Source organism: Schistocerca americana, chromosome 1, assembly GCF_021461395.2.
Source record: "Schistocerca americana isolate TAMUIC-IGC-003095 chromosome 1, iqSchAmer2.1, whole genome shotgun sequence".
NCBI lineage: Eukaryota > Metazoa > Arthropoda > Insecta > Orthoptera > Acrididae > Schistocerca > Schistocerca americana.
This window is the reverse complement of record NC_060119.1, coordinates 147,690,498-147,714,631: the sequence shown is the minus strand read 5'-3', so window position 1 is coordinate 147,714,631 and position 24,134 is coordinate 147,690,498. Positions and strand designations below refer to the sequence as shown.

The following is a 24,134-nucleotide window of genomic DNA, read 5'->3' as shown; positions in this document are numbered from 1 at the left end:
AAAAAAAAAAAAAAAAAAAAAAAAAAAAAAAAAAAAAGAAAAGCGCTCATGAGAAAAACAAGTTTGTTTGCGTGGACATCTTCCGCAGCATGTACAGAAATAGTTCTTTTGTAAATAACAACCTCCTCCTCTTGCTTCACTGTATTTTATTTCTCCTAGACACGTTTCGCCTTTTTCAACTTTAAGATATCTTCAGTGAGATAGATCTTTGCCTTTTTAACTGGCATATGCATTTCCTCTCATCTGGTTACGTGTTGGAGATCGTAATAAAGCTTCATTTACGAATAATAAGCACGTTTTTATGTTCCAAACTTCTTTCTTCACACTTTTCATCTTGTTTATCCCTATTGTTGAGGTGCGCTGTTAGTCTTCTGTCAGTAGTTGTATGATAGAAAACTGTGATTTAGAGACGGAACTAGTGTGAGTGCACTATGCGTCACTATGTGTCTGATATAGCGCCACGCGGGGTAGCCGCGCGGTCTTAGGCTCCTTGTCACGGTCCGTGCGGCTCCCCCCCGTAGGAGGTTCGAATCCTCCCTCGGGCGCGCGCGCGCGTGTGTGTGTGTGTGTGTGTGTGTGTGTGTGTGTGTGTGTGTGTGTGTGTGTGTGTGTTGTCCTTAGCCTAAGTTAGTTTAAGTTACACTAAGTAGTGTATAAGCTTAGGGGCCGATGACCTCGGCTGTTTGGTCCCATAAGATCTTACCACAAATTTCCAATTTCATATACTGCTTTCTGTCTAGCTAACGCAAACGGGATTCCTCAGCGGATCTCTACTTTACAAATGGTATTATAATCCAGGAATCCTTGTTTAAATAAACAACCGTGACGGGGGTGTAGGCATAATTATCGGCAAATTCATTATTTACAAGCCACTTCAATTTTTCAGCTCCACGAACCAAGTAATATGGATCACACAATTTACGCATTAATATTCATTTCAAAAATGCACGAGCCCGAAATGAATAAATACCATTCTTTTACAGCAAACGTTTAAATTATAACACATTCAATTTGCTCCTCTGCCCACACATTTAGTTACTATGCAGAGATAACGTAAGGACGAAACTTAATTGTAATTGTATAAGGAAAGGTAATTAGTCCCTTTGATGTGAAAGTGAAGAACAGAACTCCTAGACGAATCTGTTATTAGGGGGACAAAGTGTGCAATATCAGGAATCCCAATTACAATCTTTGCCGTGCAACGTCCGTTTGACTTAAGCATTATTTAGAATCTGACGTGATTTTCTAAGGTGTTTATTCGGTCGGTGCTATTTAACCTACACAGGTTTACGGAAAACTTAAATGAAAATAACTTTTCTTTTCCAAACAAGTCCAGTGCATCAAAATGGCGTCAATCGACGTAGTACCTTGTACAGAATTACGTACAATAAAGAGACTAATTGGATTCGTATTGTTCTTCTGATGCCGAAGGAAGAAGTTCTCCTGCGAAAGGTGAAACACAACGAAAGAGCATAGCGGCGAAATACCCGTAATAAAAAAATGGTTCAAATGGCTCTGAGCACTATGGGACTCAACTGCTGTGGTCATAAGTCCTCTAGAACTTAGAACTACTTAAACCTAACTAACCTAAGGACATCACACACATTCATGCCCGAGGCAGGATTCGAACCTGCGACCGTAGCAGTCGCACGGTTTCGGACTGCGCGCTTAGAACCGCGAGACCACCGCGGCCGGCATACCCGTAATAGGAAACTTACTCATATGAAATTAGCTATGTACATTTTATGATTTCCGTGGTTTGCATGAAAAACGTTTCTGCGATGGTGACTCCCATGCGACCGAGGACAATTAGTTCCCCGCCATCTGAGTTGAGTGTGTATACACAGTTCCTGTAAAATGAAAAACGAGTTTGAAGACTAGGACGAGAAGGTGCAGGGCGGAGAGTAGAAAGCCGGCCGATGTGGTCGAGTGGTTCTAGGCGCTTCAGTCTGGAACCGCGCGACCGCTACGGTCGCAGGTTCGAATCCTGCCTCGGGCATGGATGTGTGTGATGTCCTTAGGTTAATTAGGTTTGAGCAGTTGTAAGTTCTAGGGGACTGATGACCTCAGATGTTAAGTCCCATAGTGCTCAGAGCCATTTGAACCATTTTGGAGAGTAGAAGGAGAAGACGTAGGGAAAGAAAATTCTTATTAGAACTCCATGCGTTAGTCGATTCCTTTGCCAATGTACTGGATGGGAGCCGTATTCAGGCTGTTGATGGGTAAGGTATGAGGGTTAAATGATATCTAATGTCTCCATAGACAGTACGAGTAAATGTATCACAATGATTTATTAAATGAAACACAAATAATGTTCCGTATTAATTACTATCACAGAAAGTACTCCAGTTTTTCGACAAAGTTGCCAGAAAATTGGATACACGTTCGCGAAAGATGCAACTTTCATGAAGCGTTAAAGAAGGAACTGTATCTTCTCTCTCCAAACTCACGCCATTACATCCGTCTGTATTTCTTGATTGGACCCTTATTAATGTCCGCGGAGGCCTTCCTTCATTTTTGGGAACAAAATGTGGGCTATGTGGCTGACACGGTACTCTTATTGCAAACAGATAATGGGGAAGGAAAGGGAAGAGATGGCTGGGAATTCGTGACTTCCAGCCGCACAGGGCTTTGAGGTAATACAATGACGAAAGTTGAAAACTTATGCCGGATATGGACTCGAACCCGAATTTACCGTTTCTCATAAGGTGGTTGCATTAAGCGCTTCGAACATCCGGACACGGTCCCTGACAGGCTCAAATTTCCAACTTATCGCACTTATGGCACGTGATGCCAATCCTGAGCGGTCCATTCGGCATGTTGTTTGGCCCATCTGTACCGCGCTGCATGGTGTCGTGGATCGACCTCGGCAAAGACGTCGGGAGTAAAGTTGCGCATCATGCAGCCTATTGTGCACAGTTTGAGTCGTGACACGACGTCCTGTGTCTGGACTAAAAACATTATTCAACATGGTGGCGCTGCTGCGGGTTCCTCCGAGCCATGATCCGTAGGTAGCGGTCATCCACTGCAGTAGTAGCCGTTGGGCGGCCTGAGCGAGGCATGTCATCGACAATTCCTGTCTCTCTGTATCTCCTTCATGTCCGAGCATCACTTTGGTCCACTCAGAGACGCCTGGACACTTCCCATGCTGAGAGCCCTTCCTGGCACAAAGTAACAATGCGGACGTGATCGAACCGCGTAGGCATGGTTGACCTACAGACAACACGAACCGTGTAGCTCATTCGTGGTGGAACGACTAGTGCTGATCGGCTGTCGGACCCTCTCCGTCTAATAGGCGCTACTCATGCATGGTTGTTTACATCTTTGGGCGGGTTTAATGACATCTCTGAGCAGTCAAAGGGACTGTGTATGTGATATAATATCCACAGTCAACGTCTATCTGCAGGAGCTCTGGGAACCGGGGTGATGCAAAACTCTTTTTGATGTGTGTATTTGATGGGGGCCTTTCCGTCCTACAGAACATCCCCCCCCTCCCTCTCTCTCTCTCTCTCTCTCTCTCTCTCTCTCTCTCTCTCTAATCTTCATCTTCACCGATGAGTGTCGCATATGCCTTCAACCAGACAATCATCGGAGACGTGTTGTTGGAGTCGGCGAAATTTTGCAGCCGCCTTCTTGTGTGGTCTTTAATTGTCAAATTGGTTGTTATCAGTGAAGTGCACCAGCGGTATTTTCTGCCTTGCGACCTTTAACGCCCCGGTTACCTGCCCTGGTCGTTAGCATAGTTTTCCGGCAGTGTGTTTTTCCCCGCCGTGTTGATGCTGTCCGGCACGGCGTGTAGTCCGACAGCCTTTTAGTTGTATGTTCATATTTTTTTCTTAAGAGTAGTTATTGAGCCTTGGCTGTTTTTAGACGCCAATTTTGAAGACGTAGTGCGGCTGGTATCTTCGTCCTCGGCTGATATTTTCCGTTGTCGTATCGTTGGTCGGGCGCAAGGGAATTGACTGAGGTTGATGGTCGGTCCTCAAGCCGTCCCAGGGTCGGGTTTCCATCCGATTATTTAACCTTACTCTTGGCTGCCTGTCTCACCTCACCTTACCTGACGTTAGAGCTACCTCCTGAGGCCGACCCTTGGAACACTAATGAGCACCACTATTCTGTTGGTTTTAGATTGTGATTTTCATTTTAGTCTGATGTACTGTGCGAGGCCTTCAACTGTCTTTTAATGTAGTTTGTTTTAATTCTAAAATAATGCCTTCAGCCGACTTAAATTAAAGTTGTAGACTGATTTCTTTAATAACTAAAATTTTGAAAGTTTATTCTACCTGAAATTTTTGTTATCCAGGCCCTAAGTCATGAGATGTTCAATGACCGATGTGTGGCCTTCAGCCGAGTATTCACGTGAAATATTTTTCATAAGTAAGGCCTACAGCTGCGTGTATTCTTTAAAGTAAGTTTTATATAACTTGTGTTCAGACCCTCAGCCGTTCTTGTTTTTGGTGTGCTTTTGTGCCTTCAGCCCAGGAGGTATTGCAAGTTTTCTTAACTAGGCCTTCAACCGTATTGTTTTAATTTGATCCTTTTAAGGCAATGGGTAATTAAGTGGTTCTTAGGAAAATAAAAGTTTGTGTGTTTTGTGCAACTGACAGCAAGTGATTACGGCCCTCTCCACGACCATAACTCGATCCGCTCTATCCTGCGAAACCAGATTTCAGAAATCAAAATATAGATATCATCACTTTTCAGACCAAAAGCTGCAACTTCATTTTTTGTGTCGATATTTCGTGGTTGACGTTTTTCAGATTCCTAACGGCAAACTTTATTTTCATGTGAAGCCACGATGTTTCAGCTGGAGCAACACCTTCTGTTAGGTACTCCAAGCACGTTGCTTCAGTCGCAATGACAAGCTCCGCGAGCGGTGGGGCGACAGTTTGTTTCTTTGTTGTTGCTTTAGGGTGCAAAACAGCTGAAGTCACGAACAATCGTGTCATAACTTAAAATGGTCAGTTACCAAATGAACCTGAAGTTGATAACACTCAGTGTCTAATCGACCAAACGAGAGAAAGAAGTAAAAACGATCACTTCCCCTTTGAGGAGGTTGCTCAGATGGTTGAAAATATAAACTTCCTTCGCCGCATTACTATGACGAATAAAAAGTAAAACGGGAACTATAGCTTGTGCTGTCCCTCTTAAAAATCTGATACTGCAGATGGAAATGTACAGGGTGGCGCACGAAATGTGTTACCAATTGTTTCTTTCACAATTTACGACGCACATTAGATATCCCGCTGGGATCTCTACAGCAGTACCAGCAGAGCTTGGAAAAACAAATTAGTTACGAAATGACGTGTAATTCACGATACTGCCGCTAGGAGACTAGTAAGCTGCAATGGCTGACAATGGAAGACTGACGACACAGCAACGATCGGCAATTGAGTTACTTTTTCATGAAACGAAAAGCCTTGTTGTGACTCAGAGGCGTTTCCGACAACAGTGTAACACACGATGGGTCCCTTGCAAGAAGACCATCCACAGGTTGTATGATAAATTTGTACAGGAAGGAACAGTATTGGAAGCGAAGCGACCTCGGCCTAAGCCTGTTTGTTCGCCGGAGAATATTGAAGCGGTACGAGTTGCTGTACAGAGAAGTCCGGGGAAATCGTGTAGAAAGGCAGAAGTGCAACTGGGAATATCCAGACGCTCCGTTCAACGCATTCTTAAAAGTGACCTCCATATGTACCTATAAAAGATGACCTGTGCACAGAAGCTCATTGAAGAACACAAGCAGCAGGGACTACTTTTTGCCCAGTGGGCGGTGGATAGGGAAGAAACTCTCAACAACGTTTGGTTTTCAGACGAGGCGCATTTTCATTTAGACGGTGTGGTTAACAAACAAAATGTACGCTTTTGGGCCACTGAAAACCCACAAGTGCTTCACGAACGACAACATTATGCTCCGAGGATTACAATGTGTGCAGCAATTTCCAGTCACGGACTTACTGGACCCTTTTTCTTTGAACAAACTGTGAACAGCGAGCGTTATTTGAGCATGCTTCGCAATAACTTCATTACACAGCTTCTTGCTACTGCCTTGCCCCTCAACACGCAGTGGTTCATACAAGATGGAACAAGGCCACATACTGCAAACACTGTGTTGGAGTATTTACACGAGCATTTCGACATGCGGATCGTTTCACTCAGGTTTCAATGACGAAAAAAATTGGTCCCCCAATAGTCCAGACCACAATCCATGTGACTTTTGGTCCTGGTGGAGGTTCGAGTCCTCCCTCGGGCATGGGTGTATGTGTTTGTCCTTAGGATAATTTAGGTTAAGTAGTGTGTAAGCTTAGGGACTGATGACCTTAGCAGTTAAGTCCCATAAGATTTCACACACATTTGAACATTTTTTTGAATATGTGACTGTTTTCTTTGGGGGTACCTAAAAGGAAAAATTTTTCCCGAAACGTCCACGTGATTTAATGGAGCTCAGAAGACTTATTCTTCAAGCTTGCAGTGAAATTACGGAAGACATATGCCGTAGGGTAACCACTAACTTCAGTGTTCGTTTGAAGGAAGTTAGGAAACGAAATGGTGGACATATTGAGCACGTGCTGACTCATAACAAATCTCCATGGACGGCTCTTCAATGTAGTGTATGTTCCTTTCAGATTGTATTGACAATAAAGTGTATATTCAAAAACAAAATGGTAACACATTTCGTGCGCCACCCTGTACATTAAAATGTAAATTGTTATAAAATTGGCATTGGGTCACAAAATGGCGCACTGTCCAAGGCTGGTAGCAGTGCACAGAGAGATGTGCGGGGTTTATACTTAACAAATGACAGTGACTGAAATGATAGCGCTCAAAACATATCCTGGCCAAAAGCGTCTCTTCACGACAAGAGCAGCGAGAAGTAGTCATTCGAGCTGTGGGATGGTGTTTAATTTCCTTGAATTTGTTCCCATTTAGACAAGACCAGTGTTCGTGCCGTGGTAACAATGTACCTACGTGCAGATATCATCTGAAAGGACAGAATTACTAAAAGGCCTGCGTAATCAGACTACAGCCTTGCAGTAGCATCGGCAGCTTCATTCAAGAACTGTGTGTAAAATCTTATGGGACTTAACTGCTAAGGTCATCAGTCCCTAAGCTTACACACTACTTAACCTAAATTATCCTAAGGACAAACACACACACCCATGCCCGAGGGAGGACTCGAACCTCCGCCGGGAGCAGCCGCACAGTCCATGACTGCAGCGCCCTAGACCGCTCGGCTAATCCCGCGCGGCGGCAGCTTCATTCACCGATACTCTGGCATGACCAGGGACCCACATGAACATCACGTTGGCTCTATCATCAGCGAGCGAGAGGAAGCATTCTTGGATTCGTTGCATTAGGGAGTGAGTATATAGTATAGTATATAGTCTCATGTAGTAACTTTTAAAACACATGGCATACTTAGAGATCGGGTACATTGTGCTGTCATATACGGCATGTGGGAGGACCACCAAATAATTTCCTATCGAGCGTGAAGCCCAAGAATTTCGTGGTTTCGACAAACGAAAGGGCAACAGGACCCAGGTGTAAGGATGGTGGAAGAAGCTCCTTACTCCGTCAGAATTTAGACAAACAGTTTTTTCAGTGAAAAGTGGAAGCTGTTGTCGACGTTCCACGAGTAAAGATAATTGAGACATCGCTGAAGTCGTCGCCCAAATAAACAGGCCAGCAGAGATGTGCAGAAGATCACAAAGTCATCGATGGAAGGAGAGCATGAGATACCTCGCAGGAGACAGTCCATGACAGGGTTAATTGCTATGGCAAATAGGGCTACAGTCAGCACTGAGCCCTGAGGCATCCTGTTCTCCTGAATAAAAGTATTCAACAAAGCGGAACCCACATGTACCTTGTGAAAACCTGGTCTTTTAAAAACTACCGAATAACTGGGGCAGGCGACCTTGGAAGCTCCACATGTGCATTGCACGGGGGATGCCCGTCCTCCAGCAGGTATCGTATGTCTTCTCCAAATAAAAAAAACACATCTACAGTTTGGCACTTCTGCAAAAAATTGTTCATAATACCGGTTGATAGGATGATGAGATGATCAGCTGTTGACCAGTGCTTATGAATTCCACATTGAACATTTGTTAGCAAATTCTGAGACTCAAAGTCTCCTACCAGCCGACCATTGATCACGCAGTCCATCACCTTGCCTTGCACACACAGCTGGTGAGAGAAACCAGCTGGTAGCCGGATGGAATATGTTTGTCCCTACCAGGCTTGGTGTCTCGCTAACGTTGGGAAATGCGCTGTCCGTCCAGATGGGATTATACATACGAAGGAGAAAGTGCTTTTCATGAAACGACGGGTACTGCAACACCTGAATGTGAAAATCATCCGGTCCTGGAGCAGAGGATCGTGACAGAGTGAGAGCAAGTTCGAACTCCTCATAGCAAAAACAGTACTGTAGCATCTTGTTTCTGAGAGGGGAAAGATCTCTTCCGAACCTCCTCTGTTCCTTTCTGAGGTAGGAAGGCAGGATAGTAATATGTAGGGTTCAAGATCTCTGCAAAGTATCGACCCAGGTGTTGGAAACATCGATAGGGTCCACAATGACATTTTTTGCCATAGTCAGAGCAGGAATCAGGAGATCTACCTTGTTTCCAGAAGTCTGAAGAAGGTTACCCCAAACAACAGGAGGGGGCGTAAAACGGTTAATTAGTAAAAGAGACCCAACTAGCTCTTTATGCTATCTGTGATAATGTGTCGACACTTTATGTACAACCGTTTATAATGAATACAGTTCTCCTGTGTGGGATGGCGACACAGAGAGCACATCTCCGTGCACGAATCATGTCGCGCCATTACTCAGTCCACCAGGGGCTGGGAAACGTCTCGGCAGGGAAGAGGTCCGGGGAATGGAACATTCTGTGGCTGTAAGGATAACAGTAATAAGGTACTCAACCTGACCATCACTGCTGTGGAAATGATGTTCATTGAAGGTTGCCCCTGAAGAGTAGAGCCTTGAAACAGCTTTAGAAAGCTGCCAATTGGTTTGTGCACAGATGGGGCGTAAGTTAGCAGACGAATAATGCACAAGCAATGGTCATTAAATCATGTGTCTGAGAGAACAGACTACTGTAAAACAACGGGCAACCTGTGCATTACAGAACGAGAGAGCCAGGTGCAAGAAAGTGAGTGTGGAATCTGAAAGAAATGTGGGTATACCAGTGTTGGGAGAAATGAGAGTACATTAGTTGAAACCGTCAGAAGGAGACGGGCCTCTCAGAGAACCCCAGATTGGATGGTGGGCACTGAAGTCGCTGAGTAGCAAAAATGGTTGAGGGAGCTGAGCAGTATGTCGCTGTATGTCTGTCTTGGTCAAATCAGATTATGGGGGTAAGCAGATGTTACAAAAAGAAAAGGTGTAACTGGGGAGAGAGAGATGGAGAGCAAAAGCTTGTAGCTGGATGTGCAGTGAAATGGTTTGGCTATGACTGTCGTTGCAAATCAGCATCATGACTCCCCCATCAGCTGGAGTTCCTCCCTCAGAAGGAAGGACGAAACTTACTGGTGTCAAGTGTAAGAGAGAAAAGCGGTTTGGAGGGCATAATTTCGTTTCTCGGAGGCATAAATCAACTGGGCAATGTGATCGTGATGGTAGCTGTAAGTCTGCCATATTTGATCTGACGCCAAGAATGTAACATTGGAGAACAGCCATATTAGATGATAGGAGATATTTCTGCTGCAATTACTTCAGTCGCTGCTGAGTGCGAGATTTCAGCTGCATATTACTTCATGGTCCTGAGGCTGGAGGATACCGTTCCATTATTTCTTCAGAGGTACCAGTAACCTCCCTGGGTCGGTCAGCTGACTCTGGGGTGGAGAATCAGTTGGTCATTCACACCAGTGAAATGGAGGCCAGTCGAACAGAGGTGTCACGTGGGCTCAGTGATGTAGAGGATCTCAGAGTTGGAGAAGGGGAAGAACGTTTGTCTTTGTTCGATTTCTTAGTACCTTTGCGTTCGTCAGACATGGACTCAGACGACTGCTGACTTGAGGCGCACAAAAAATCATCATGGGAAAATTCTTTTTTAAATTTCCATTCTTCAGCTTGCATCGCCAGTGACTTCGCTGGTGTGGGCGAAGGTTTTTTGGTGGGTTGAGCAACTGTGGTGGGCGGAGGTGAGGACGTCACCTTAGCAATGGGCGATTTCACAACCACACCACTGAACTGGAGGTTGCAGGTCTGCATGGCTATACCTTTCGTGAGTTGTGATGTAGCAAGAATGGTACTATAGGTGCTGGATAGTGGTATGTTAGGCATTCAGCTAGCTAACATTTTATGAGCAACGTTGAGGGGTATCTTTTCCTTCACCCAGGTCCTTTGAATGGCTCGCTCATTGCGGTACACAGGACATTTGCAGGATGAAGTGGCATGGTTGCCACTGCAGTTGATGTAGCAGGTAGAAGGAAGTGGGCATCTCCCTCATGAACATCACTGCCATAAGTTACACATTTGGCTGTGTTTTTACAGGACATGCGAGTATGGTTATAATGCTGACACTGGTAGCAATGCATTGGGTTTGGTATGTAGGGTCTGACATTGATGACTTCACAGCCCGTCCTGATCTTTGATGGGAGCTCCACTCGATCAAACATTAAGTAAACGGTGCAGGTAGGTTCCAATTCTGCATCAACTCTCTTCATAGCCAAATCATCTGTGGTTATGCCCAGATCACAGAGATAACGTTGCATATCACTAACATTCATAAGATCGAGGGGCCGAGTGTTTGTGACACCACATGAAGAACTGAGTGATCAATTAGCCTCTACATGACCTGTGTATCTGTGGAGGAGCGTAGCTTTAAGCAGTTTTTGGACTTGGAAGGCACTGTGTCTCTAGAAGCAAAGTTCCATAATGTAAGCGAGTGCAGGACTTTAGTGGGCCTGAAACTGTATCCACACCGTTCTGAATGATGGTTAGGTTGTAGAAAGTTTCTCACCTCTTTCTGTGTGGGATACCATGATGTAGCAGGGTGAAACTGGTAGATTTGTTGTGTCTTTGGTCTCGTTCCATTTCCGTTTATTAGATGTAGGTTGCAGTGATGTATTCATTGCAGGTGTATCCTCCAGGACTACTAAAATCTCTGGAGGCCCCCACAGAGAGGAACGCACCTGCATTAAGTGATTGTTCATACCTCATGTCACGCCTCCCGAGCTCCAGACAGAGGGACCAGCTGTCAGTTGGGAAGGCAACAGGTTAGGCAATCACCCCTCCCTGGGTCTGCCTTTACCAGGGGAATGAGCGAGCCCTATCTGTCGACTCTGGCACTGAGAGTTACACAACTGCCCGGTCGCCCTTTCTGTGTAAAATGCGTGAGCTGGCGTTCAGGCACGTACAGGGAGGAAGATCGACAAAAATGGGAGACCTCAAATGTCGAAGTGAAGACACAAGTTTCAGTTTCCCGACTGAGGGGGAGGAAAAAGGGTGGTTGGAGGATAGACATGCAACAGGGAAAAGGTAGGAGTACTGCAATGGCAGGGGCCCCATGAGTGCCAAGTATGTCCTCACAAAAGTGTTGAGAGTCTGCTGGGGGGTGGGGTGACTGTGAGAGATGGGGTGAAGGTGATGATGGATGGATTGAGAGAAGGGGGGAGTAGGGTGGTGGTGAACGGTAAACTTGGAGGAGACAAGCGAAGCAGTTAGAGAGCGGTATACCTGCTTGGGCACCATGAGCGGCGAGTGGTCGTCAACACAGGGCGAGACGGCGCCGTAGAGCAGCCAGAGCAGGCCGGTGAATACGGCCGCACACAGCGCCAGCTTGCGAGCCCAGCCGCGGCCCATGCCCTCTATCTCACGGCCCCTGCAACACACGCAGCCGGCAACACACCGTTAGAGAGGCCACTCTGCGGCTACCGAAGAGAGAGAGACATCCAGCACAGCACGGTTATCTGCAAGGAGAGTGCGAAACACGTTAGTTCCAGAAAAGAAAGAACATGAGGACTAAATTTTAAAAAAATGTTATAACTATAAGAGAACTACAAGGAGAACACCGACAAAAGTAAACAAATATGAAGCTTAAGAAGTTATTTCACATTAAGTGCAAACAAGGTTTCCTCCTTATTAACACCAAACTCCTCACATTAGAAAATACAGTAACTTATAGAATGAACGCAGACTTTAAACAGATTGCAACCGCCTCAAATAACTGTCTCTTCCTAAGGACAATGTCTATAACATTCTGTGGATCGTCTGACGATGATCCCGTACCATATCTAAGTACAGTCGAAACAAGTTACGACGACATCCAAGGAAGCGACGGTTTATCGCCGTTATAGTCAATAGGTATTTGCTTTGTTTTTTGATAAAAATACCGTATCTGTAAATTTTAGGCTACCACATAGTTAAAACTTTGAAAAGTAGCAGATACGCAGTATCCCTACTGTGTTTACAATACAGTATTTGTGGAGAGGCGAAGACAAGGAATTTTTCATATGATTATGCAGTACGTACAGAAATAACAAGCCAGCGGAAAGTAAAAACCTTTAATAAGTAAACAAAGAGGTAGCAAGTTGTTCAACAATCTCGAACACAGTCTTGGAAAACGATTGAGATAAAATGTTGTAAACCAAATTTCATCTGCATTGCATATATCATTTGGCTTGTAACCTACACACAGAACAGGCCACTTCTCAGAAGCCACCCGTCTGTTACGCCTTCAGGTACGCCGCCATCTTCGCCTCTAATTTTCCCAGCGATACTATCATGGCGACCTCGGAAATGTATCCAAGACGAATAACAACAACTGGAGTTCGGATTTCTCACCAGACACGAAATTCATTGGCTTTCTCTTTTCAAGAATAGGGACCGTTGATAGGCACGCTATTTGATTTTTGTTGCTTAAACCATGCAGTTAAAGCTTCTTCAATATCTTTGTGCTCAGATGATCTCGGCCACTTCCTTTGTAAAGAACTGTGTTTTTAAAGATTATTTTCTCAGAGTCCGTCCAAATTTTAGAAACAGTTATGTGTGAGATATCCAATTCCTTCACGGTGCTGGCGTTAGTTTCCCCATTTTCTAATCGTCTTATTATTTGTGACTTTTCTTCAGTAGTACATACTTTCCTCTTTTTCTGCGACATCTTTGAAGTGATGTTTGCAAAAGGGTTCAAATGGCTCTGAGCACTATAGGACTTAACTACTGAAGTCATCAGTCCCTTAGAACTTAGAACTACTTAAACCCAACCTAACGACATCACACACATCCTAGCCCGAGGCAGGATTCGAACCTGCGACCGTAGCGGTCGCGGGGTTAAAGACTGAAGCGCCTAGAACTGCTCGGCCACAACAGCCGGCTGATGTTTGCATTGACTGTTTAACACACATATTGGTTTGAAACCAACAACGCACAGAAAACAAGAGTTTGAAAGTAGGTGTTCCAGTCTTGTCAGTAATCCTCAACTACGCAACGAACAAAAATAAGGACTGGACGTTATATGCGATAGATGTCTCCGAAAATCTAATTTAAAAAATACGGTAAGTCGCAATAAGCGATGTCATACTAAGAGAGTTCCTGGAGTATAGGTTTGCATAGGATTTGGAGGGTACCATTAGAATTCGCTGTTATAGCCAGTACGTCGTCAAGAATGACGACGCTATAAACAGTATCGACATTATTGTTCGTCCTTTATGTAATAGAAACCATCACACATCCTGCAGATAATGTAGCCACTTCATATCAGAATAAACTAGTGCACTTCTTTAATTCTTCATTTTGTTCCTCTACAATTATCTAACAAAACTATAGTTTCTGCCAGCCACAATGATGTCATATTACAATCTATATGAGCTATTTTGTGCCCTACATAGCTTTCCTAATCTTTTATGTTACCATCTATGTCATAAGATTTTAACACCAAACACCAGTAAACGATTAGTTATATGCACTGAACTAACTAGAACTGCCTTATTTTTATGGCAAAATTCAAGTTCATATCGAAACAGTGTCCTTTGACTTATAAAATACATTAAATATTATGTGCATAGGTCCTGGCAGCTAAATGCAGTCGATAAAAGACCTATTAATAATAGGTAACTGCACACAGAAGGCCGAAAATGGGAGATTCTTCAGTCCCAGTATTAAAATAAGTAAAGAAAAATGTTTTCATCGTGTCTAACTGTTGTTACACATAGTTTTAATTTCAATTTTTTATATTTTCTAAAATATTTAAGGTACACACGTGCGTACCTCGCGTCTTAACCAGCAGAAGGAACAACATTTTAAAACACATATTAAGATTTTTGCTCAAGGAACTTTAAAACGCTGTCGTTTTTAAATGCAAACAAATACATATTATTCTTCTTGCACACGGTCCTGCACCTTTCACAGTGGCATTTAGAGGCACTCTTCGCCACTGCGTATTGGAGAGGGTGACCAACTTGGGCATATCGACTTAGGTTTCTTGGCTGGGGGACAACATTTTTCTCTTGGCTGTATTATCATCAGATCCAGAACTTCCAGAGCTCTCCCTTTCATCCACAGATTTTTCTCTTAAGAGCCGTGAGGAAAATTTCACACTAAAAGAATTTGTTAGTTCATTAGCCAAATTCATTCTAAATCTTCTTAGGGACAGTGTTACATTTTGCTACTCCGTCCTTTGAAAGATATGTTTTGTACACGTTCCAACAATTAACAATAACAGTTGCATCCTCTTCAAAGGTACACTATGTGATCGAAAGTATCCAGACACCTGGCTGAAACTGACTTACAAGTTCGCGGAGTCCTCCATCGGTAATGGCCCACCCTTAGTCTTGATAACAGCTTCCACTCTCGCAGTCGTACGTTCAGTCAGATGCTGGAAGGTTTCTTGGGGAATAGCAGTCCAGTCTTCACGGGGTGCTGCACTGAGGAGAGGTATCGATGTCGGTCGGTCAGGCCTGGCACGAATTCAGCGTTCCAAAACATCCCAAAGGTGTTCTATAGGATTCAGGTCAGGACTCTGTTCAGGGCAGTCCGTTACAGGGATGTTATTGTCGTGTAACCACTTCGCCACAGGCCGTGCATTATGAACAGGTGCTCGATCGTGTTGAAAGATGCAATCGCAATCTCCTATTGCTCTTCAACAGTGGGAAGGAAGAAGGTGCTTAAAACATCAATGTAGGCCTGTGCTGTGACAGTGCCACGCAAAACAACAAGGGGTGCAAGCCCCCCTCCATGAAAAACACGACCACACCATAACACCACCTCCTCTGAATTTTACTGTTGGCACTACATACACTGGCAGACGACGTTCACTGGGCATTCGCCATACCGATATCCTGCCATCGGATCGCCACATTGTTTACCGTGATTCGCCACTCCACACAACGTTTTTCCACAGTTCAATCGTCGAATGTTTACGCTCCTTACAACAAGTGAGGCGTCGTTTGGCATTTACCGGCGTGATGTGTGGCTTATGAGCGGCCGCTCAACCATGAAATCCAAGATTTCTCACCTCCCGCGTAACTATCATAGTACTTGCAGTGGATCCTGACGCAGTCTGGAATTCCTGTGTGATGGTCTAGATAGATGTCTGCCTATTACTCATTACGATCCTCTTCAACTGTCGGCGGTCTCTGTCAGTCAACAGACGAAGTCGGCCTGCACGGTTTTGTGCTGTACGTGTCCCTTCACGTTTCCACTTCACTACCACATCGGAAACAGTGGACCTAGAGATATTTAGGAGTGTGGAAATCTCGTGTACAGTCGTATGACACAAGTGACACCGAATCACCTGACCACGTTCGAAGTCCGTTGAGTTCCACGAAGCGCCCCATTCTGCTATCTCATGATGTCTGACTACCGAGGTAGCTGATATGGAGTACCTGTCAGTAGGTGGCAGCACAATGCACCTAATATGAAAAACGTATGTTTTGGGGGGGGGGGGGGGTGTCCGGATATTTTTGACCACATAGTGTATAACCTAAGTATTACATAATTGTGGGGTTTTTCTACTGTATAGGAAACACAGAAAAAGCTCTGTGTATGTAACCTAAAGTACACCCATGTGTAGTCAACATAAAAGATATTTCTAGTAAAAGCATAAGTCAAATATCTGACTTTTTTAACATATTAAAAGCAGGGTATAGAATAAAGTACTATTTCGAAATACCTTCAGAGCATACGGTGCGGGCAGCCGTTCTGCTGAGTCTTACCTTCGAAGCATCGTAAGAGACATAAGGGGAATATATGGGACGATCTAGACCCACAAACTGAAACTACGCAACCTGCACGAACGTGTCATACAGGTCTTGATTTGGTGAAACCCGTTTCTTAATATTACGAAGCGAACAGTAACTGCAGATACATTTACACACTGACTGAAGAGGTTAATGCAGAGCGGAAGTGCTCAGCTACTACTTTTGTGGAAAAAAATATGATTAAGAATCACTCATGCTATATTCTCTATGTTGCTTGTGGATGTTGACCACGTTGTTCTGAAACTGTTAAGAGAATTTACACTCTGACATTCAGTGAAAGACCTAACGTTCGGTCTGAAACGAGATATCGCAAAGAGCTCGTAAGGCACCACTTTCGTGATGCGCCTTGGAAACAATAGAGTCCATAAAAAGCCCACTTATCGCTTTCTCCTACACTTTATACTTTATGACGGACGTACTGCGCTCCACTGTGCTCTGTTTTCCGATTTACGCGTTCTGTGCGAACGAGCTCTGATAACACATACAATCCAATATGGACTCTTAGTGCCAGCCAGTGATTTTCACAACACATTCCCATGAAACAAATATGATTTTTTAAAGCAAATGCGGAGCACAGATACTGTCAAATATTCATATCACCACGTAACTGCAAGTAATTTAAATTAATTCTGAACAATTCATAATATTTCCATACTTAATTTCTCTCCTTGACTTTCACATGCAGCCTGCATTTGTTGCGCAAATTTTTTAATTTGTTCTCTAAACTATCCCGAAACCTGGACATTGCCTATAGCAGATCGTATGATCTCGCACTAAGTAATTTAGAAACGATTATTGATTAAAATTTAATTAAAAATTTTAATTACCTCTACGAAGCACGACAACCAATTATCGCTCAAAGCAGTCTGGCGCAGATATAATTAAAAGCTAGTGATGAAGACGTCGAAAGCGTGCCACGTAAAATACAGCGGCGTTATTGCAGAAATTTACCTGTCTACAAGCGAATTCATTTTACAAAAGTTGCGTTCTCCACAAAGCAAATGCTCGATGATCGTTTCACGTCTGTCGCGGGGTCAGTAATCCCATTGCGTGTGTGGCGCGTTACAGGCACACATTTACGAGGTTCTATATAGTAGTCTCACCGAGCAGTTTGAGCGGAGCTACAATTGTCGTTTGAATGTTTAAGTTTTTCCACGTCATTCATTCCCACACACTGTTGAAAAGTAGTTTATGATTGACAAGTGCGAAGGCAGTCGTAGGGTGAGTGTCACGCGGAGGGAACGGCACGTAATCAGTCAATCCCACAATATCTTGTTGCGTCCCACATTAAAGTAAAATAGCGACAGTTAAAAACATTGTTTTTGAAGAATATTAAATATCCATCAGTCAATATCAGGTAGGTCAAATCCAAGTACAGTTAATGGTGTTAGGTTTACTGTATGTCGTAAATAATTGACGAGTGTACGTTGCACGCACGCTTAAGATTCGAACAATGCAGTCTGCGAGTGAGTAAACGGCCACGTTCACCACTTTGTTCTTGCAGATGCGTAATGCTTTAGATCGCGGTACTCCACCATTTCATGAAATACACTTTAACAGAATGATCTGGTTAAAAGAAATATGTTAACTATACGTTGTAAATGACTAACTCGCAAGTAGAAATTTACCCCCTGCTTTGATAGAATCTTGAATTCAACATTGTAAACAATCAATGTTTTACTTAGGCTTCGTTATTCCCCTCGAGCATATCCGCTGTACCCATAGTCATTATACGAGAGTCATTCGGATAGTAAAGAACGTTTTGACACTTGACAGCCGCATCCCAACCACCACCACCGACCTTGGTACTCAGCCTTTGTGGTTGGCGGCAGCTAGGATCCAATACGGTTGCTTACGGCATTGCTGACTACTTTAAATATGTGTGACAAAACTGACGGTCCCGCCAAGTGTCAGATGCGCAGTGTGACCCGCTTTTTAAACGAGTAAAAAGTCCAAGCTGTCGAAAATTATAGACGATAACTGAGGTTTATGGTAATGTGATGAACGAAGCGTCAGTTCGGAAGCGGTATATTATGTTTAATGGTGGACGGAAGAATGTTCACGACAAAGATCGCCCGAACCTGCCTTCAGTGGTAACTGACGGACTCAAAGCAAGGAGTGAAACAAAAATCGAAGGAGACAGGCGTTTTACAATTAGTGGACTGCACTCATTCTTTCCAGACATTTCAAAGAAAAGTGTTGTAGGAGATTGTTAGTGTAGATCTGGGCTATAAAAATGTGTGTGCCGGCCACGGTGGCCGAGCGGTTCTAGGCGCTTCAGCCCGGAACCGCGCGACTGCTACGGTCGCAGCTTCGAATCCTGGCTCGGGCATGGATCTGTGTGATATCCTTAGGTTAGTTAGGTTTAAGTAGTTCTAAGTTCTAGGGGACTGATGACCTCAGATGTTAAGTCCCATAGTGCTCAGAGCCATTTTATAAAAATGTGTGTTCTCAGACAAACACAATACTACGTAGTCGCTATGAGAAACTTTGATAACACTCCAGAAACTAAGTGCCAATCAATTGAATAGTATCATTCGGAATCTCCAACGAAACCGAAAAAAATAATAACAATAATTTTGAGCACTAGAAAGATTATGGCTTCGATGTTTTGCGATCGTAAGGGTATCCTGCTTATCGACAGCATGCCTAGAGGTGAGCCCATAAATGCAGCGGCCTACTGTCAGACGCCTGAACGCCTTCACCGCGCCATTAAAAAACAAGCGGCGCGGAATCCTAACCAGTGGAGTCGGCATGCGGCGGAAGTGACACAGGACTTGCATCAGGGGTTTGAGTAGGAAATGTTTGAACATCCTCCATACACTCCGGACTTAACCCCGAGTGATTACCACTTATTACTCAAATTGAAAGATTTTTTTTATTGGAGAACGCTAAGGAAGTGATGATGAATTTAAAGAAGCCCTTAATCAGTGGTTCAACTGGTTGGCGGCAACTATGTGTGCAGAGGGCATAAAAAACCTGGTAAGACGGTACGACAAATGCCTAAATTTGAACGGTGACTACGTAGAAAAGTATCTTTGGTACAAAATTGTATGTAAAATACAGTTTCGTTTAATTATACCAAATAAAAATTTATGTACAAAAAAACTTTGGTTACTCTCCGAATGACTCTGGTATAAGTTACTATCAGAAACATATCACAGCTGCGTGAAACACTTCTAACTCTAAAGATAGACGCCAAAAGAAGGACGAATAATCCAGAAGGGTTGTAATGTTCTCCGCTAGAAGAAAGACGCAAGAAATCGTATTAACGAGTCGAGCTCGCTAATTATGAGTACATTTCAGAAAATTACGCCTAAATCTCGAAAATGTGATAATAAGTTTCATAAACTATTATTTGAGTTTTGACTTTACAACCTGTAGCGGAAGCAACCACACGTGGTTACCAGACCTTGACTCTTCACACTTCAACACTTACTGCTTGCACTAGGCTTCAGACTGCCTGCTGTAATGTGAGATGGTTCGTTGCACGGCGAGATTTAGTTAGTTTTCACCACTTACAGTAATGAGGTTAGTATTTTATCCGTTAGTACTCATGCTTGTTTTGTATTGTGTCATACTGGACAATGTCGTAATCAAGTTCACCAAATATTCAGAGAAGAAGTTCGACGTCGCTCTCTTGACCAGGCAACTGCCGTACATGGTCAGCCGATAAACGTGTTTTTTTTTAAATTCTTTGTTCCAAAAAAATAATCTGATACATAAAAACCAACAAACTCACTCAGTGAGTCCTAATTCCACATCTACATTTACAATTGCTGCAGCTACGTTGTTTACTACAGGATGTGTATTCTGTTATATTCTTACTCCACTATGTGCATCTCTTACTTAGGCTATCGTTATTACTACTAAGCTATCTACTTAGTACGCTAGTGTATTACCTGCTTCTATATTACTTTGTACAAGTACTTGAAACCTAGTCTACACAACCTGCAGCGTTCCAGGTGTGCCAGTGCTATATATAAACGTACGTTGTTGGTCATGCCCACCCAGCTAATCCCCGTAGGCATGACCTTGGCATCAGGCTGGCCCAAGACCTTGAAATTCGCTGCAGTTACCCACTAATAGTGCAGCCAGTCTTAATCTACGAGTACATCTAACCTAAATTCTTATTACTACTGTCGTAATCAGTGTGTAATCGTGGTCGGTAATTTATGCACCCTCCCCTAAGTCCGAAACGTGGCGGATCCCAGCCGTAAATCGGCTAGCCAAGACCACGCCCCTGCGGTACAGGACATGTGAATGGTGTCTTGATCGGTGTGTTATTCTGATAATCGTTGTTCCTTAGAAACTCCCTTAAGACTTTCTCTGATATCTCTGAGCCGTGCTCACTCCCAACTAGGCGTTTTCGTGAACTTCCCTGTGTATTTGTGTTTGGTTTCCCGCCCTTGTTGCGGTTACGTCGTAGTTCTTCTTTCTTCTACCTGTGGCAGCAGCGATATTTATCGGTATTTGCACTGTGTACCATCTTTGGTTTTGTGCATATACACTGCTGGCCACCGTAAATGCAACACCAAGAAAGACAAGAGGTAGCACAACAAAATTTATTTTGTAGATAACATGTTGACCAAGTATCAAATGATTACGTTTACAGACGTCTGTGACATGTGGTTCCTGCCAGAATCAGTAGCCAGAGTAGCCGCCATTGTTGGAGATCACCGCTGCCACACGTCTCGGCATTGAGTCAAAGAGACGTTGGATGTGTTCCTGGGGTACAGCAGCCCAAGCAGCTTCCACACGTTGCCAAAGATCATCTGCTGTGGCAGCTGGGGATGTAATCTGGGTAACTCGTTGAGCAACCATGGACCACATGTTTTCTATCTGCGAAAGATCCGGAGAGCGAGCCGGCCAGGGAAGCAATTCAATCTGGTTATTGACGAAGAACCTTTGGACAATGAGTGCCACGTGTGGTCGCGCATTATCCTGTTGAAATATGGCTGTGGCCGAGCCCTGAAGGTAAGGAAGGACAACTGGCTCCAGCACCTCGGATATGTAGCGCCGGCTATTTAAAGTACCGGCAATGCGTACTAGAGGCGTGCGAGAGTAATATCCAATACCGCCCCATACCATAATACCCGGTGCACGACCACTGTGGCGGTGCATAATGGAGCTGTCCAGCATCCTCTCTCCACGGTGTCTCCACACTCGAATCCGACCATCGTGGTGCTGCAGACAGAAGCGTGCCTCGTCAGTAAAGACAACGTCATTCCATTCTGCCGTCCACATCCGTCTGTCATCACACCATTGGCGACGGAGACGTCTGTGGTTCTGCGTCAATGGTAGACGAAGCAATGGACGTCTTGCGGACAGACCACTCTGCTGTAAACGGCGTCGAACGGTACGCGCAGACACTGGATGATGCGTTACAGACGCAATGTGCTGCGCTATGGTTCGGGATGTCACTGAGCGATCCGTCACTGCCATGCGCACAATTTGCCTATCAGCACGTGCAGTGGTGCACCGAGATGAATGCGATCGACCACGTCGGTCCGTCGTACCCTCCTGCATCCAACGGTCACATATCCGCATTACAGTTGTTTGGTTTCGTCCAACACGACTAGCGATTTCTCTGTATGATAATCCACAATCTCGGTAAGCCACTATCCTTCCTCTGTCGAACTCGGATACTTCATCAAACGATGTTCGCTGTTGTCTACGAGGCATAACTGATCGTCTTGTGAAACAACCACAAGGTAAACACACGTGCCGAACGTACACTCGACGAAATCGCCAAGCCTTAAATGGCGCTATGAGGTGGCGCCACAGGCGTGCGTGTTGTGCGTCTGCGCTGAAATTCTAATCAGTTGCATATCTCATCGCTGCAATCCCATGGTGTAAATTTCACTTGATTCAAATGCTTCCTTCAGGGTGTTGCATTTACGGTGGCCAGCAGTGTAGTTTCCGGCTTGGGGGTCTGCAGTGAGTCGGTCGGTTGCTGCTGACCAGGGAAGTTATATCCGCGCGCTGCACTCGGCTGGGTCCGCTGGTGGTCACTGCGCAGTGTCGGACCGTGTGTGCAACTGTCCGATCGCTACGAGCTTCGTGGTTCACCGACCCAGGACGTCAAAGCTGAGTGTTGCTTTCAACTACCCAATCCACGCCCATCCATGTTGTGTGGTTCGTTTCGGTAGTTCACTGTTGGGGAGGTTTTCCGGTGAGCAACACCGAGTGTTTCTATTGCTGAAATTCAGCCGCCATGCGGTGCAATTAACTATATTGGTTGACTACACTTCAAGTGCACCAGTGGCATTTTCTGCCTTGTGGCCGTTAGTGTTCCATTACCTGTCCTGGCCACTAACGTACATTCAGGCAGCGTCCTTTCCTCACCTGTTGTCGCTGGTGTGTAGTTTTGACGGCTTAATACATATACATATTTGATTGTGGATAATTATTTCCGTAACATTTTGTGTTTGAGTTCTCATGTACCGATTGGTGGCAAGCAAGTAGTTTTGTTGGTCGGTCCGTGGCTGTCCCCTGGTTGGGTTCCGATAGATCAAGTGTAGTTGGGCTCACCACCTGTCTCACCTAAGTGAACGAGGGCAGACAGACCCCCTGGAGGCTGCGGGGTGCCGTTGTCTTCACTGTCTTTCTTACCGGTGTTTAATTGTCTGTTTATAATCTATCATAGCCAATGATAAAAAATAAATTCTTGGTTTTACTGGATTTTATGTATTTTTGAATTTTGGAAAATCAATTGTGGGCCTTCGGCTACTTAAATCCTTATTCTGAGAGAGAGAGAGAGAGAGAGAGAGAGAGAGAGAACGAACCATTGCGGACTTCTACCTTTGAAAGGTTATGCTAATTTATTTTAAAATCTTGAAAATTTTATTGTGGGCCTTCAGCCGTTTGTATTGCATCTTGTTTATGTTTGTCTATTCACATTTGCCTTGAGGCTTTCCAGCCCGGCTGTGATATCATATATATTTTAATTATTTTATTTGCTGTTTTAACTGCATTTTTTTTGTTGACTTTTAAGAGTTCTTGTTTGGAGGCCTTCGGCCGTGAAATAACTGCCTTTTTTGAAACTCGTAGTTGCAAAGGTTCGGCTATGTGCCGTTTTGATTTAAAGGTGTTATTAAATTACAATAAATTACAATTTTGAGTCAACCTGACCGACACCTTATTTGGCCCTTTCCACAATCCTAATCATCTGTTCCGTCCAGCGGGTTTAGCGGGCGTTTCAATCTCATTTGTGAGTTCATTGAGAGTTTCGAATGTATCTTATTGCCTGAGCAGGTGGTGCGTGTCGCGGTTAACGTATTTCTGTGACACCATTCAGATTTGATTTCATTAATGTAGAGGTACTTAGATACATCGATATGTTTATATTGCAATGATATTATTCTTATGTGTATTCATTCTTTTGTCACTATGATCTTTGACGTACTTGTAACTCTGATTTTTGGGCGCGTAAGCGTTTATTAGAGAGTCAAGCTGTGGTCGTCATGTTAAAAAGACGAAAATTATAGTCAGTTTATGAAATGTGAACTTTAACAGTGAGGAAAATATTTTCAAGTATGTTTTATATTGTGAAGTGATGTTTTGGAACGAGTTATGCGATATTGCAACAAAAGTAATAAAAAGGTGTAACTTAAATCCGGAGTGCTGATTACTTTTTTACATCACCATTGTCCGACCTTGCAAAAGTTTAATCTTCAAGAATGGTTTATGAAACACATCCATAAAACTTTTGAATATCGCAGAATAACACCTAGGCCTCTTTGCATCCGAGCTTGGAATCATCACTACCTAGATTTTCGACGATTGAGCCACGAGTTCACGACGAGACAAGCGTGGGAAACACGAAAAGATGAGTGCCTAGTTTATCCATTATTTCAAGAAATTACTTTATTAACTGTGCTCTAATCAAACCCGCCACAAAATATGACTTTGTTGTTGCCCGAAAATGCAAT

General features: G+C 44.0%; 1 protein-coding gene across 4 annotated transcripts in view; it reads right to left on the bottom strand.

Moving 5' to 3' along the window:
* LOC124551307 (protein-tyrosine sulfotransferase-like) overlaps positions 1-24,134 on the bottom strand; it is a 911,580-nt gene that overhangs the window by 161,132 nt on the left and 726,314 nt on the right. For 3 of the 4 annotated variants that reach the window (XM_047126327.1, XM_047126319.1, XM_047126341.1), the window contains one exon: positions 11,681-11,825. In XM_047126327.1, the coding sequence (XP_046982283.1) occupies positions 11,681-11,806 (126 nt within the window). In that variant the 5' untranslated portion in view covers positions 11,807-11,825. Of the gene's footprint in view, positions 1-11,680; positions 11,914-24,134 lie in introns of all 4 variants that reach the window. The other variant, XM_047126332.1, reaches the window with a different exon arrangement.